The sequence below is a fragment of the Amblyomma maculatum genome, chromosome 1 (assembly GCF_055883805.1).
Source record: "Amblyomma maculatum isolate TAMU_Amacu chromosome 1, ASM5588380v1, whole genome shotgun sequence".
Lineage (NCBI taxonomy): Eukaryota > Metazoa > Arthropoda > Arachnida > Ixodida > Ixodidae > Amblyomma > Amblyomma maculatum.
The window spans coordinates 7,897,807-7,913,095 of record NC_139344.1 but is presented as its reverse complement, the minus strand read 5'-3'; the positions used below and the strand labels follow the sequence as shown (position 1 = coordinate 7,913,095).

The following is a 15,289-nucleotide window of genomic DNA, read 5'->3' as shown; positions in this document are numbered from 1 at the left end:
GTAAGAACGGCATACTCTCCATGCCATAAGGAGCAGAGTACACGAACTAGTATTGTTCCGTTAGGCAGGTGCAAGGAACATAGAATAAAGGAAGTTCCAATTCCAGATCTGCCTAGGCGGCCACATCTCGAATCACCCTGAGCTTTGCGCTTTGCAAAGTGGAAGGCAATATCGCTACGAAAAAAAGCCGTTCCGTGGAATAAAAAAGACAATATACACGATATGTCTTTATTTTCAGCAGTTTCTCTTTTTCTTCCTGTTACATGAAAAGTATTTAGTTCCGCGATCGTGCCAGCAATGTATACCTCTAACAGAGGCTATAGAAGTATTAGTAAAATTTTGTTAACCAGCGTACAAGACGCGTGCTGTCGCAGACGCTATTCCAGGATTACAGTAATTCACTAGAAGACAAGAGTGATGTGCGCTGTAGCTTGCTTGGAGGCAAAAGGTTGCAAACAATGACGTAAAATAACAATTGAGAGCAGGAGCTGTATATAATGGGCTATACTTTCACTGTGCGCCCAGTGACCGAGGCAGCGAAAGTGGCCGCACTGTGACGCAACGGAAAGAAAGAAGAAAAAAAGGGGAGGGGGTGCCAAACGAACCAGGCTCTCAACAGCAACATTTCGTGCGCAGAGTTGGTCGCGCAGATGATAAAGCACGCAGTATGTACACCGATATTTATTTCGAATGAAGGAGAGACACCGGTTCAGCTTCCGTAAGCCAAACCTGCCCAGACTGGCGCGTCGCCTCGCCTCTGATTCTCCCATAACCACGGCAAACCTTCCACTCCGCCGTCACAGCAGTTCTGACGCCGTTTTCCCCTCTATTTGGCTAAAAAGGCTCTCAAAATCGGCCCTGCCCATCATGAGAAAGGCCTTGGCGACTACAGAACGTCTTATTCGAGATGTAGCCCCAAATGTTCCTTAACGCATGAAAGGAGCGGAGGAATAAAATGTACAGTACTTAACTCCTGGCGTTTCCTTAAACTTTGATTCACGTGTTTACTCCTCTATTTCCCCTCAAATGACATTGCACATTACAACTCGGCGATGCTAGCTGTAAAGTGAGTTAGTCTGAATCCTACAAGCGCCCCCCCCCCCCCCCCAAAAAAAAAAAAAAAAAAAAAAAAAACGACACCATGACGTGTAAGAGGAGAAAAAATGAAGAGGGCTGTAGCGCCCGTTTCGTTATATTCTGATCTCAGCCTATCGACGACGAAGTCTGCTCCACTGCTCACAGCGCTATACGGCGTATGCAGTTAGAGACCCGACTCTGTCGGAGCTAATTCCTCTCGCTACAGCTCCCAAAAGATTTCATTTTAACACTTCATTTCTGTGAGTTGTGCGCGAGTCAGAGCTGTGTAACTTGGCCAAGAGGTTGAGGGCGGCACAATATACAGCCATATGCAATTAATCGCCTAGCCTTTAAAATACCGTAATATGGTTGCGTCAGCGCCCATAGTTAAATATTTTTTTTTCTCCTCTTCCTGCATGGACAAGGAGTCGCGGTTGTATTCACTTTTTTTTATTATTTTTTTTAAGACCAACGCCAAATTGATTTCTGCGTTCTTTGCAGCGGGACTCGAGCGTTTACTTGTTCACTCATACCAAACCCGAATGTCTGGAGGCGCTAAATAGCGCTTGTAAACGATGCGGCAACAAATGTAAATGCTTGCATCAAGTTTGAAAGCTGGGCTTCCGTGCACACCCCCTCTCTTTCAGGCCCACTTTGCTCAGAACTGGATTAGGACTCGATGCATGCGTGAGTGCTGCACTGTCTCTTCCTCACTGCTAGCACGCAGCCTGCCTCCGATATTTCGGCTTGGGCGATGCAGCTCTCGGGGGCAGCCCCTCGACGTGCAGTGAAGCCCGCATGCGGAATCGATCAATCAATCAAAGCGATCTTTATTTGTACAATAACGTAGAAATAAATATCTCCGATAACGTGCAGAAACTTTAACATTCCGACCTACGTAAACGGAAAGCCATTAAGGTATTCCTTGTACTCATTTTCAGCTTTTACTTATTACGAGACAGGAGACAACATTAGCTCCCATATTCACTTTTGTCTTGTCCCTGGTTGCGTTGTTCTATACACACTGCGAGCAAAGCAGAAAATTCATGTTATTTTCCTCATAGCTGTGCTTAAGCATGTCCGAGCATAATGACATGTAACGTGTTACACATGTATGATTAATATTATAAAATTAAGTTTTGATGAGATGCGTTTAGAAGCCTCATCGGGAAGAAAAGGCTTCTGTCGTAAAATTCCCTCACGGGGGGGGGGGGGGGGGGGGGGGGGGGGGAGTGACGCTGCCAAACCAGGAGTAGCAACTACATGTTTCGGTGTATCTTCACTGTGTCCGTGTCACTGCTTTTAGACACTTTGGGGGAAGCGTCTAACCAGCAGCTGTAGCTATATGGCCCGGAAAGATGTCTGCTTGTATGAGACAGCCTCCAGAGTTCCGCAAACACAGCCGTCACTAGAATGACGCAACGCTCGATGTAAATGGATCAACAGCTTTTAATCCTATCGTATTGCTAACACACGGTATGGTATCCTTGCAAATTTTTATTCTAAATCTGTAATGCAATGATCATTTTTTTTTTAATGTGGTAACGTTCCGGGTATCTGACTTTTTTTTTTTTTTTTTTTTAGTGGTAGCTGCCTAGCAGCCAGTTTACTTACTTTTCTGCCAGTTAGGGACTTTAAATGACCGCTGAAATCAGTTACATTTCAGATATGGCTAGTAATCGCAATTGTAACCGGCTACTACTTTCCTGCAATAAGATTGGTCTCAACTGCAGCAGAGGTGGAGATGAGTGCGATGGCGAAGTCATAGCCCAACACACCCTAAATATGTAGGAGCTTGCCTCGCGGGCCTCTATGCTCCTGCGGAGCGATTAGTTAGGCCTGCCTGCCGCCCTCGCGCAGCGGGCGCGTGCGACGCCACGGTGGACAGCGCCGAGGACTGGATCCTCACCCCCAATTACCCTAGCGACTACGCAAACTTCGGCACGTGCACGTTCACGGTGCGCAAGCTGGCCAGCGACGTGTGCACGCTGCGGCTGACGCTGGACGACTTCGACCTGGAGGACAGCGCGGACTGCTTCAACGACTACCTGCTGCTGCCCGACGGACAGAAGCTGTGCGGGTCCCTGCCGCCGGACACTGTCAGTACGTGCCAACACTTATTCAGAGCTCCGTGGTGTTTACGAGTGCAGTGGGAGCTGGTTGCTACAGTGTACAGGGTGCCCAGTAAGAAAAAAGAAAAAGAACAGGGACACAAGACGAGCTCCGCCGTGTATACCTCTTATCTCACTGATCAATTTTAACGCTTTAATGATAACTTTTGCGGGCGAATAACGGATATATATAGTTCTAGAGTGTATACGAACACCGAAGCTCTGCCACGCGTCAGAATATCCTCTCATTTAAAGCACTAAAAAGTGAAATTACGGCGCTTTATAGATTTCGGAGGTTTTTGTCAGCGAAGTAAATAAAGATTATATGTGGCGACGAATTTGCAGCGCTGCTCCACTTCGGAGAAGACTAGCCCCGCTCGAGAGAGTCAGATATTCTTGATTAGTTTTTGACAGGTATAGAAATGTGATAGGCACAGCTTGTTTCTAGCAAAATTGTGCAGACCCATATTTTTCCAGGTGTTCAGGTTCTTCGCATTTTTGGTGTGTTATGCAGTGAATGTTCATAAGTGCTGCCTCTGTGCAAGATTATCGCAAGCATCATTTTTCTTACATCGTTGCATTAACGTTAAGCATATTTCGTGTTCTTTTACGCCAAAATATGTTCAAGCTAGGCTCAAGTTTTCCGACTACATTTTTATTAATGTAATCAATCGCTGCGTTATCGTAAATTTCATGCATTGTTACGTCACGTGACTAGAAAGTGTCAGTCGAATAACATTGCGTTGACATAGGCCTACCAACGCAGTTACTAAAGTAAAGCTTCGTGCAGTTGTCATTTTTCTGAGTTTAGTGAGAGGCTCAAAATATAGTGAAATTTCATCACGTTTATTGGTAAATCTAATCACACATTCTTGTCGGCGATCTAGAGTATAGCTCAGCGGATTTGCGAAGGGGCAGGATATTCGTCGTGGCCGATCAACTCAGGATCTGAATCCCACATCGGCCATTGAAGCACGCTCTTTGGTTTCGCGGAGGAAGAGAACCTGCTCCGGATCGCCGATTGTGACACGCCACACGTAGTGGCTGGACCGTCCCGTTTAAACTGAAAAAAAAAAAAAAAATAAAAATAAATAAATAAAAAAATAAAAAAAATGAAGAAGAATAAAATGACACTGAATTGAATTTTCTAACTACGCGGTTTTAATCGAAAAGGGTTTGGCACGCACGTCGCTGGTTATCGGGTATCGAGTTAAAGTTACAGTCAAGCAGCAAATTAATAAACTGCGAAGCTCGTCGCCAAACATCCTCCGCTAGCGTAGTGCTGCTGTTCATGGTCATCACCGGTGTTGTGCAGATTCTTGGTTAAGAAGGTCTCTCAGTTCTTTGTAAGGATGCTCAAAACCATGCACAAGAAAAAGTGCCTTGTCCTGGTCAACGCGACGGCTAAGCGACAGCCCTATCGTTATCGTGAACACGTAGATCATGCGAGGTCCCACCCTCTCGCTCAAACTAGCGCAACAGACCAGCGATAACATAGCAGCCCGCCTTTTAGAAACCAGCTTTCACTTTCCAGCTTGCGTTTTCATCGGTTTCATAATTTTACTTCCGCAATTATTTATCCGCAGTAACATTTCCTCCTGCGATCATAGCTGTAAGTGATTTGCCTGATTTGCCAGCTAATAACGACCAGTTTCATCAATTTGCGGTCATTTTAATGTTCTGGTTGTCAAGAAGGCCAAGATAACGCCTAGGTGACTTCTGGCTGTCCTGGGATACCACCTTGTAACGCCGAAAAATATTAAGACGGTAATCCGTTGGTAGGAGATTATGCTCATCAAAAACAAAGCCTAAAACTCTGGTTTGAAATGAACACCGAAAGAAGTTCGCCAAATTAAAAAAAAAAATTATAACCTGAAAGTCCATTCCCAATGCGTCAAATGAATAGGCTTGCATCAAATGCATGTCGTAACGAACCACTCGTGGACATTCCCTTACTTGGTTAAGAACAACACTTCTTTTTAATGCAACTTCTTATCTGATGCAAAATGCTTATCTGATGTAATCTAACGTGCAAAATTGGATTGCACAATTTTGGGGGTTTTAGACAAGCAGGTTGAATCTTTAATCAGCAGACATTGATAGCCAGAAGGGATACAGAAGCCGTTATGTAAACCGTTGGCCACATTATTGTGCTGCTATTGCAGCGCAATGAGACTGACTGCTGATCAGTCCGCCCTCAATTTCAGTTCCTCTTCGGCAGGATTCGTGTAGTCACCTCGTATAGAATGTGTGAAACTTGACCTTCAACACACATAATTATTGCGACGAAACCCTTTGCCCCATTTTTTTTTTTTTTTTTACATGACCAATTCAGAAGCTCTAAAAAGGCGACAATAAGATAAAAGGAGGGGGCGGGGGCAGATAGGGTAGTTGCCGCGAAACTACATGCAAATGGTGCACAGTACTGTCACCAGCTGCAGGGCGCGTTAATTCAGTAGCAAATGCATTGTGCTGCGTCTCAACCCTGTCGCCTGGCACTGACACCAGCGGGTGGGGAATGAACGTTTCCTAGTATTTGTAGGCATTCAAGTGACTTGTTTTGCTTGCATGACTGATAAAAAGATACGCAATAAAAAAATGCGCGCATGTATATTCTTTAAACGTTTATTGCTGACTGTACATAATCAGATGGGCCTAATCGAGTTTGGTTTGTGTTTTCCGACGATTGAGCCCCGTGGCCCACAGAATCTTGTTCTGGCTTTCGCTGTTAAGAGTGTTCGTATCGCCGACCGTGCCCACCGGTAAAAGGAGCCTTCTTTGACCGCGCAGAGACGGTGAGCATATCACGTCGCCACAGCAGCTTCACGTTCATCTTCTCGAGTAACGAGGCCAAGACGGCGCGGGGCTTCATGATCCGGGTGGAGCAAGTGCGGGACTCGTGCTCGGACGACCTGCCGGACAGCCCGCTCTTCCCCACCGACTCGCAGTCGGACGACTTCTCGCCGCCGCTGGGGAGGCCACAGCCGCAGTTCGGAAGCGGTGAGCGGCCTGCCGACCAGAGCGCGCAATGACACGGCCAACGACACGCGCTGCCTCTGACGCTGTACACAATATATGAATTCGGTGCTTTTCTCGAGCAAATACCTGCGTATTTGCACTGGTGTCGGTACAGAGGCGTCACTGCTCGCGTCTTGCGAAGGAGGTGGCCACCACCTGCCCCACATATGCTGTCTCCCTTCGCATATGTGGCGAGGACACATTTTCGTTGTTTTCATCTGCACCGTCTTGCGGTGTTGCTAAGAGGTGTTCACTTGCGCGCGGGAGGGGCGAAAAAGGAAAGCTGCACATTTCGTTGTGGCCTGGACGCATGTGCCTCGAAAGTTTGGAGGTCCCTGCCGCCGACTTAAGCCTTGTATACATGGACTCGACAGCACCGGGTCGAGTAAGCGTCGAGTAAGTGAGGTCACCATTACTCGACCCGATTGGTGTCTACATGAACTCGCTTTCTAGCGAGTAAGTATCGTAGCGGCGCGTAGCGTCGAGATTTGTAGTTATTGTGCAAGTTTCTTACTCGTATTTGATTCCGTTGCCTTTTACTATTGAGAGCTTCGATTATTCTTTTTTATCGTTGATGAGGGCTAAAAAGCATTCAACTTCGCTGACGCTCCTCGCCGCTCCGGTTGCATTTTAATCCCAGAGTTCGCCATAACTCGACTCGCTGACTCGACAGCGTCTACATGCTTTTAGACAAGCGGGTCAAGCGAGTTAACCTACCCCCTGCTAGCGAGTTAACGCGACCCGCTCCGCGGCTATTTTACTCGACCCGACTGGGTATACATGAACCCGACAACTGGTTTTTTACTCGACAGGCTTACTCGACCCGACTCTGTCGAGTCCATGTATACAGGGCTTTAGAGGCCACAACAATAAATTCCGTTCATTTCTTTTTCCGCAACGCCAGCAGTATACATGTGCATTCGAAATGCCGCGAAGGATTTTGAATATTTCATTAAGGCGCACCTGTTAATGAAACAACGATCGAAACACACCGAGCTGGACAGCAAACAGCAGAATATATATATATATATATATATATATATATATATATATATATATATATATATATATATATATATATATATATATATATATATATATATATATATTCTCAATTCTACCTTGAAGAAGGACGGTCCACCGTCCGAAACTGTTGGAATAGATAATCGGGGAAGTTGTGTGACATCCTGTTTATACATATATATATACATATATATATATATATATTATATATATATATATATATATATATATATATATATATATATATATATATATATATATATATATATATATATATATATATATATATATATAAGCAGATCAATTAAGGGGAAATGAGGGTTCTCGTTATAATACATGAAGGAAAGAAGCCAACAGTCGGCGAGGCCAAGGAAAGCTTTCCTTGGCCTCGCCGACTGTTGGCTTCTTTCCTTCATATATATATATATCATAATCCTCATATCTCATAATTTTTAATCCTCCGTCCTCACCTCCTGTTGAGGTATTTCTTCGGCACCGGGGGTAAAACGGTAAAACGGGGCATCTGGAGCGTTTCTTAAGCCATAATAAGTGACTGGAATCATAGCCAGTCCGAGGCTCCTCGTATGTTTGGCTATAAAAAGGTTCAAAACCAACCAACCCTAGACATGGTTGTCAGGATTTTACGACTATTTGCGCGCGACTTGGCACACCGGCGAAAAAAAAAAAAAGAAAAAAAAAGCAGCCCTAAAAAAAAAAGAAAAAAAACAGTTGTGATATTAGACCTCCGACTTCTAGCAAAGCGATAGAACCTTTAGACCTTTAGCGTCTTTCAAAAGATCTTTCCGCGCCTACGCTTAACGCCATTTGCCTCGCAAGTCGTTATAGATTCCTATATACACGAGCGATGAATACGATCTGATGGTGGAGTAACGTGCCTCCGTTAGTACGCGCTTTTTCTTCTTTACTTTTTTTTTTTTTTTTCGTGCATGCCGTTACTCAAATTTGGCTTTTCCTGCGCATATATTCGCTAGGTGCTCCCTTCTGTACGCGAGTGCAATAAAGCAACAAGAAGTGCATGTTTTGTCCCGTTTTCATAGTTTGTCTGGCGGCCATGAAAACTGTGCCATGAGGAGATAAAGCATGGGGCAGGTTATTGGCCGCATTCTGACCCGCACTGACCGGCTTAGACGCGCCTGGCGGGCAATCGCAGCTCGATGACAGAGATTGAGCGAGTAGATGAGATTGAACGCCCTAAGGCACGACTAAGGTATCATTCCTTACTCTCTGTAGATGGGTTTACTTGTTAAGGCTTATATTTGCGATGTTTGTCCGTTTACTCTAGGAAAAGCTGCAGCCCATGCAAATTTCTGTATATGCAATGTTAGCAAGAACCTTTGTGTTGCTCATAAATTGTGTAAATAATTCATTAATACATGCTTCATTGATACTGCGTCAAAATGGGCACCACGTTCACGCACGGTGCCCTCACGCGCAAGTTTCTTACGTATTTCAAGCCGTCCAGGTAGTTTATTACGAGGTCACAATGCGGGTATAGCGGTCGGTCTTTACTGCAGCATTTCGACGGCGGGTGAAGCACAAAGATGCTCATGTGTACTCGCGAATCGATGCACGATAAAGAACCCCAGGTTGTCCAGCAAGGCTGACCCGGAGCCCTTCGGCGACTACACTCTTGTCGCCATCAATGGCCTCGAAAAAAGAGCGTTAGCTAGTGCCTCAGCTTTGTTTCTTGCCGCCACTCGGCAAGGCCTGTGTTTTTCTGTTGCTGCTTGCTAAGACTCCAATCTAGCACCACAGCAGCAGGCGAAAAGCGCGCGAGAAGCCGGGCCTGTACGCGAGCTGGCCCCGAGCGAAGGCTGACCGTGAATGGGTGTTCTCTGATGCACGCTAAAGATGCACTGGCGGCCGCCACTGGCGCACCCCCGGCAGGTGAGTGCGACCGGGACGTGCTGGGCTACTCGCACGTGCTGTCGTCGCCGGGCTACCCGTACGGCTACCCGCCCCTGCAGCACTGCCAGTACCGGGTGTGGCGCGCCGACAGCTCCGTCTGCCTACTTGAGCTCGACGTGCGAGACTTCCAGCTGAACCAGCGCGACTGCTTCAGGGACTATCTCGACCTGCCGGATGGGACGCAGTTCTGCGGCCAGGTGTCGGGAACCAGTGAGAGTGCCACATCCCCCCGCGCATTCCGCGCAGTTGCAAGCATCAGGGAAAGCGCCACGCCGCGAACGCAGAAATGGACAGAGGGATTAAGAGGGCCCCGCTTCAGTGACACTTTACCGTCGCGCAACAACAAGAGGCCAGTTGAATGCAAAATGTCACCGCTTACCGGAAACTCGAGAGAGAGAGAGTTCTTGCGACAGTAAGGTGGAAAACCTGCGGCCAAATGTTCTTGTTATCTTCACACCATAGATATTGTAAATGCCGAAAGGGTTCTAAGCTTGACTGCAGAAGAACATTTCTACTATCCGTCAGTCTCAAACGTGGCGACACTCCCCGAAGCTTTCTTCATGCTTCTGTCACCCTAGTCGTGTGTCAGCGCAAAAACGGCAAAGTGCGAAGCTCTATGCCGTGGTAAAGTGGGCGTTCGAGCACACCAAGCAACGCCTTCACCGTGTTCGGTGCTTTCGTCATGAGCAAAGTGTGGTCACAGCATGGCTAGGGCTGCGCGCTGTCGCAGATCGTACGCAGTATATTCATGGTGTAGGTGCCCCGTTTCCTGTAGTTTGGCCTTGAACCGCCTGTAGCAAACAATAACAGATGTTATAATAGTGAAAACTTTATTTGCCTAACCGAAAATGTTTCAAGAGTTGTATTGTTACAAAACGGGGGCATCATATGGTGAAGGACTATAAATTTGCACTTGTCATTTCACCTTTTTTTGTTTGTTTTTTTGCGAAATCAAATTGCTGTGAATTAATTACTCTGGGATGAATGCCTTGTAAACAGCGCCTCTGACGGGTCATCGGGTACTTGCGCGCTTAAACTGTATCGATGAATGTTATGGTGTTGCAGCGCTGGCAGACAAAGACAAAGGACTAGGGACACACACAACTGCGCAGTTGTGTGCGTCCCTAGTCCTTTGTCCTTGTCTGCCAGCGCTGCGACACCATAATGTTTGATAACCACCACCAACTAGCCCAGCAGTATACCCACATATCGATGAATGACTGACAGCATTAAAGTTTTTTTTATATTGTAAGATGAAAGGGTTGGTGGAAGAACCTTAAAAGCGATGCTGTTTGGAGCGACAAAAAATCCGCGCACGTCGTCGCTAATTATTCCACTGTAGTGAGCGCCGCGTGGGCCAAAACACTCTGTCCATTTCTGCATCGGCGAGACTGCATGATTGTGGCGCAGATCGCAACGAATCACCCAGGATTAGGGCCGCCGTCGTACAATGAAGTCTTGTGCAACCTGCTTCAAGCGCGGTTCAGGCAATCTTCTTCAGATGCATAATATGCTTTCCTTGACACAGAGTCAGGAAACTGTCAAAAGGAAAAGACATAAGTAACTGTAGAGCTAGGTCACTACCAATCGGTTATATAACTGCAAAGGAATAAAGAAAGTGAGAAGGACAGCTAGCGGGATAACATCAAAGGGTCTGGTTTGAGCAATGTGTGCCGTGGTCAGGTACGTTTGCTGGTGATATAAAAAAAAGGGCCTTAGAGAGAGAAAAAGAAGAAAAATGACAGTGCAGTAAGCGGCAGCATGAACAGCCGGGAAATGTTCGCGTAACATGCGGCAACAGCATGTGACTAGGAGTAGATGAGGTCGAGAGACACACCAACTGAGCGGTCCACGCGTGCCAACCTGCTTTATGCCACTGCCCTCCAGAGCTGCTGCAATTCGCCCCCGGCTCCGACACGCTGCGCCTCAAGTTCGTCAGCGACGCGTACGGCTCTGGCAAGGGCTTCAACATACTCTTGCGCCAGAGGCCCAACTCCTGCCGGGGACCGGCACTGCTCGGTGCGTTGGGCACCCTTCCCCAGCGTAGCGTGCGCGTGCGAGGCTCCTCGAAGCGTCGCAGTCCGCCCTTGCGATTTGCTCTCGAAGCATCCGTGGCGCCCGAAACCGTGGAGCCCACAGCGTGGCCCCGAGGCTGGAAGGACTCCGCGCGCGTACAGCTTCGTGGTCTTCCTCCTCGTCGGCCGCCACGGACCTTCCGATCGTCGCGGGCGGACGGCGATTCTTTGAAGTAGCTTTCCTCCGAGCTGCCGCGTTGTTTGATGTGAAGTGTATGCGCCAGCACAGCCCCGACAAATAACACGCATGGCAGCGTCCGTGACCGCTGGACTCGTGCACCGCGAAGTGCCGTGCTGCCAATGCCCACCCGCCTGAAGCCCACTCCGACCGCACCCGCTCGCTACTTGCCTCATCCCCGCCCTCAGCGCTCAGCGTTGGAACACGGGCATCCGGTGAGGTTACGCCTTGTCCTAAATAACCGTGAGAAAACTATAAACAGCTAAAAAAACTGGACTGAAATATGGTTTCCACTCTTTTTTTTTTAATTTCTTCTTCTGCTATTATTGTTTTCCTATTGCAAATAATTTGCATCGGCAAACTAAATCTGTTCACTGTTTAGTGAGCTCTTGTATTCGTCCCTTCTACTTTTTCCTTGTCCCGTTTTTCTCTCGCTGTTTCTAGTTTTCTTCGAAGGTATATCATCAACCAGTCCGCATGCTTACTTTGATCGTAAATCACCAGGGCACTGCATGCATACTCAGCCAGCCCAGTGCACCGCTTGATGCTATATTTGCAACCCGGAAACTACGCACATTCCATTTCCTTCACATTCACTTTGCGGACATTACGTAAAGACAAGTAGTATCATTGAAATGCTGCATAGTTGTAGCAAGGCGCTCAAACAAGAAGTGGACAGGACGGACGCGAGTTTTAAGTACACGCCCTTCCTGTCTACTTCTTTTCAGTGTTTCGCCCTATACGCGGTTTTCGTTTTAAGTTCATGCACTCAAACAAACTTAGCGAACAACATTTTTTATTCTTGTTGTTGTTGTAGTTTCGTTTTGCACACGCTCTAAATGAAACATGCGGCGTTCAAAGTGCATCGCTGATCTTGTAGGTCAGGTGCCCAACTCCAAAATGTGTTACGGGGCGCTGAGCATCCGGCAGAAGAGCTTGTCTGGTGCTGCACAGCAAAGTCTCGGGAATGCAAGGCCAGCCGCAGGATCTTCTATGCCTTCTATACATCGCTTCTCTGCATGATAGCGCTACGCCGGGTTCATTTGCCTTCCACTTTTCTTTGCTGGGACGGGCGTTTACGTTGTTCATTTAAGTCAACCTGGTTACGTGAACCTGGTTAAATGACCCTGGACGTCTCCACAGCGCTCAGCAAGCATTGCTGGTTAAGCTGCCCGATTTGACAGTGCCAGCAATCACGCTAGCGCTGCCCGAATGGCGCATGCGCCCATGGTCTCCTGCCTGGCCGCACCGTTCTCCGCTAAAGGTCAAGCTTTGCCGCCATTGCTGCAGTCATCATTGAATTGCGGGAAACGCACCTACTAAGCACTTGGTTGGCGAGTTATACAGGTCGCAAGGCTCATCTATGTGATACAGCCTTGATTGAATGAATGGGGTGCAGAAAAAGGCGTTCAACCGAGCTACCGGGTAGAGAGTTTTTTAACAAGCGTAGTCAGCTGTTGTAACGTCGTTGACCGTTAACTTAAGTGGTGTCAAAGTAGTGTCAAAATAATAATAATTAGCATCATCATCGAAACGTACGACAACCGTATAATTGTGCTTATTAAAGAGAACTGTTTGCGACGACGTCAGAGACGAATTCGTGGAATGTATACCGCTCCCAGGAAGAGGGGCTAATAATTAATATGTAAACTACGTTCACTGTGTTTGGAACGCGTGAAAACGCAATAAGTGCGATTGCATTCCCTAAGGTACTAACGTACTAACTCGATTTGTGACATCATCCATGCCGTCCGCGCGCAAGCACTGTCGGGCAATTTTAGTGATTGTGCCGGAAGGCCTCTCCTCGGCTGCTGTGTTGCTAGATAATCGCCGAGAGTCCCTATTGCGCCTTATAAAGTTTTTTTCGGCAACGCACAGCAGTGATGAAAGTTGAATTGTCTGTTCCTGCAGTTGCAACAGCATCTTTCAGCTGCAAATGTATTGTGCGTTGCAACACGCTTCTAAGTGGCACTGCCGGACTAGCATAGGCGTACGAACAGGTGTATACGGCTGAATTGGAGGGCAATATTTTAGCACTCGCACTTGGGGAAAACCCCGCAGCAGCCCCAGTCGAAACGTACCACCAGTCACGCCGACAGAGCCGGTAAGAACGTTCGCTTACTGCACCATTAGATGTTTTGTACATTCCGCGCCTTAGTTTATAATATCATTGGGTGAAAGGCTTCCCCAGTTGCATGAAGCTCATTCCTGCAGCTTTTGATGCACCATTTGGTGTAATAAAAATATTTAATGCGACTTCGAGAAGGCTGCCACTGCCAGTCGAATGCATATAATGCTTGTCAGGTGTCTAGCAACCGGGAAAACCGAGAATTGTCAGGGAAATTGTATGCACCGGGAAAAATCAGTGAAAAGTTATGGAAGCCATCCAAAATTTCGCCAAGTCAGGGAAAATCGCACGATATATTCTGCAGTGAATTTTCTTTTTAAGCTGGCGCATAGCGAGTATGTTATCCATGCCGGTGTTTTGTTTTGTTTTGTTTTTTTGTTCTTGGTTTGTTCTTTTTTTGTTTGTTTGTTTTTCTCGTCAGCGCACGGCAGCCACGGCGGCCGCGCCGCAAGGCGAGGCGCGATATATTACTTCGACGTCAGCGCATGGCTGAGCTGCCAGAATAGAATAACCAGTACGCACGTAAGGTGGATACTCAATAAAATACGCCGAAGCCCTGCGTGAGAGTACGCGACAAAAAGCAGGAATAACCGCGCCGGCAGCGGCCAGCGCAAAACGATCAGCGAGCTGTGCGCGCAAGCCTTATTGCATTGGATTGGCTCGGCTGTTTGCGGGCTGGGCGGCTCGTGTGCTCTGAGGCTGGCGTTAGTTCGCTTATAATTTTCAGCAAACTTTTGACGTTCATAACGGCCATTGACACTATTGACAGCCTTTTCACTATCCTAAATTGCAGAATATGATTAATAAATAGCTTTTGTTGTGAATTATTCGCCTCTGCTCATTATCATCAGCAGCTGCATTTTTTAGCCTTTTTTCTAGGGAATTTGAACTGAAATAATCAGGGAAAACCTGGAAAAGTAATAGATTTTGTAAATAGTGGTTTACTAGACACCTTGCTTGTTTATTCAGCCAGCCGTGGCTTTTGTACGCGGTGTTGAAATTCACCGCTGTTAACTCTGCTTTTCTGCAATGCAAAAGTAAAGTGAAATTTTAAAATTGGTTAAAATTGCGCTGTCTTGTTCGGGGACTCGCTGTTTTGAGCGGGTAGTAATGGCTGATTTCGGAATTATAGCACCACTCATCGCGTTCATAAGCACATTGAAAGTTAGTGTTTTGAACGTTTTCCAAATTATGAACGCTGACCAGGTGTTTAAATGCAATAATTACAGCTCGATTATTAGAATATGGTTTACCAGTTTTTTAGTCATGATTCACCTGCTTGTTTTTACCTTGGCAACTACAGATTTGGTTTACCTTGGCAACTAAATTAACCTCAAGAAACCTGCGTTTAAGAAATGATGGCGCGCTTCACGTTGAAACATAGACGGTCGCTTCAATGAAGCGCTCTATCGCCGCTCTCAGCACAAAAGGGATCACGCTCTTGTTCTCCTGGCGAGTTAAATAGACAGGGTTGACACAAACCCGACAGAACAGCAGAGAGGAGTCGGCCACGCTGGCTCAAGGTCATTCTCGTGCTCCCTTCCTTCCTGCTTTCCGCTACTGTTAGCGCAGGCGTATATATGATTATCGCCGCTGAAAGGCACCGCTAGTTGCACGATCGCTTGCTTGACTGCTTCGCACTCTAACGAAGCACGCGCCATTTGCTCTCACGAAGCTTGAAGACATATAGTGCTTCCTTAAAGTTGCATACATGTACTATACCTACCGTGAGCAAACGCACGAGACCGCT

At 46.9% G+C, this 15,289-nt stretch overlaps 1 protein-coding gene across 1 annotated transcript in view; it reads left to right on the top strand.

Annotated features, from left to right (window-relative positions):
• LOC146201588 (dorsal-ventral patterning tolloid-like protein 1) overlaps nt 1–15,289 on the top strand; it is a 39,876-nt gene that overhangs the window by 6,736 nt on the left and 17,851 nt on the right. Inside the window, exons 4-5 of the mRNA XM_084583168.1 lie at nt 2,938–3,180; nt 5,979–6,188. Of these exons, the coding sequence (XP_084439294.1) occupies nt 2,938–3,180; nt 5,979–6,188 (453 nt within the window). The remainder of the gene's footprint in view (nt 1–2,937; nt 3,181–5,978; nt 6,189–15,289) is intronic.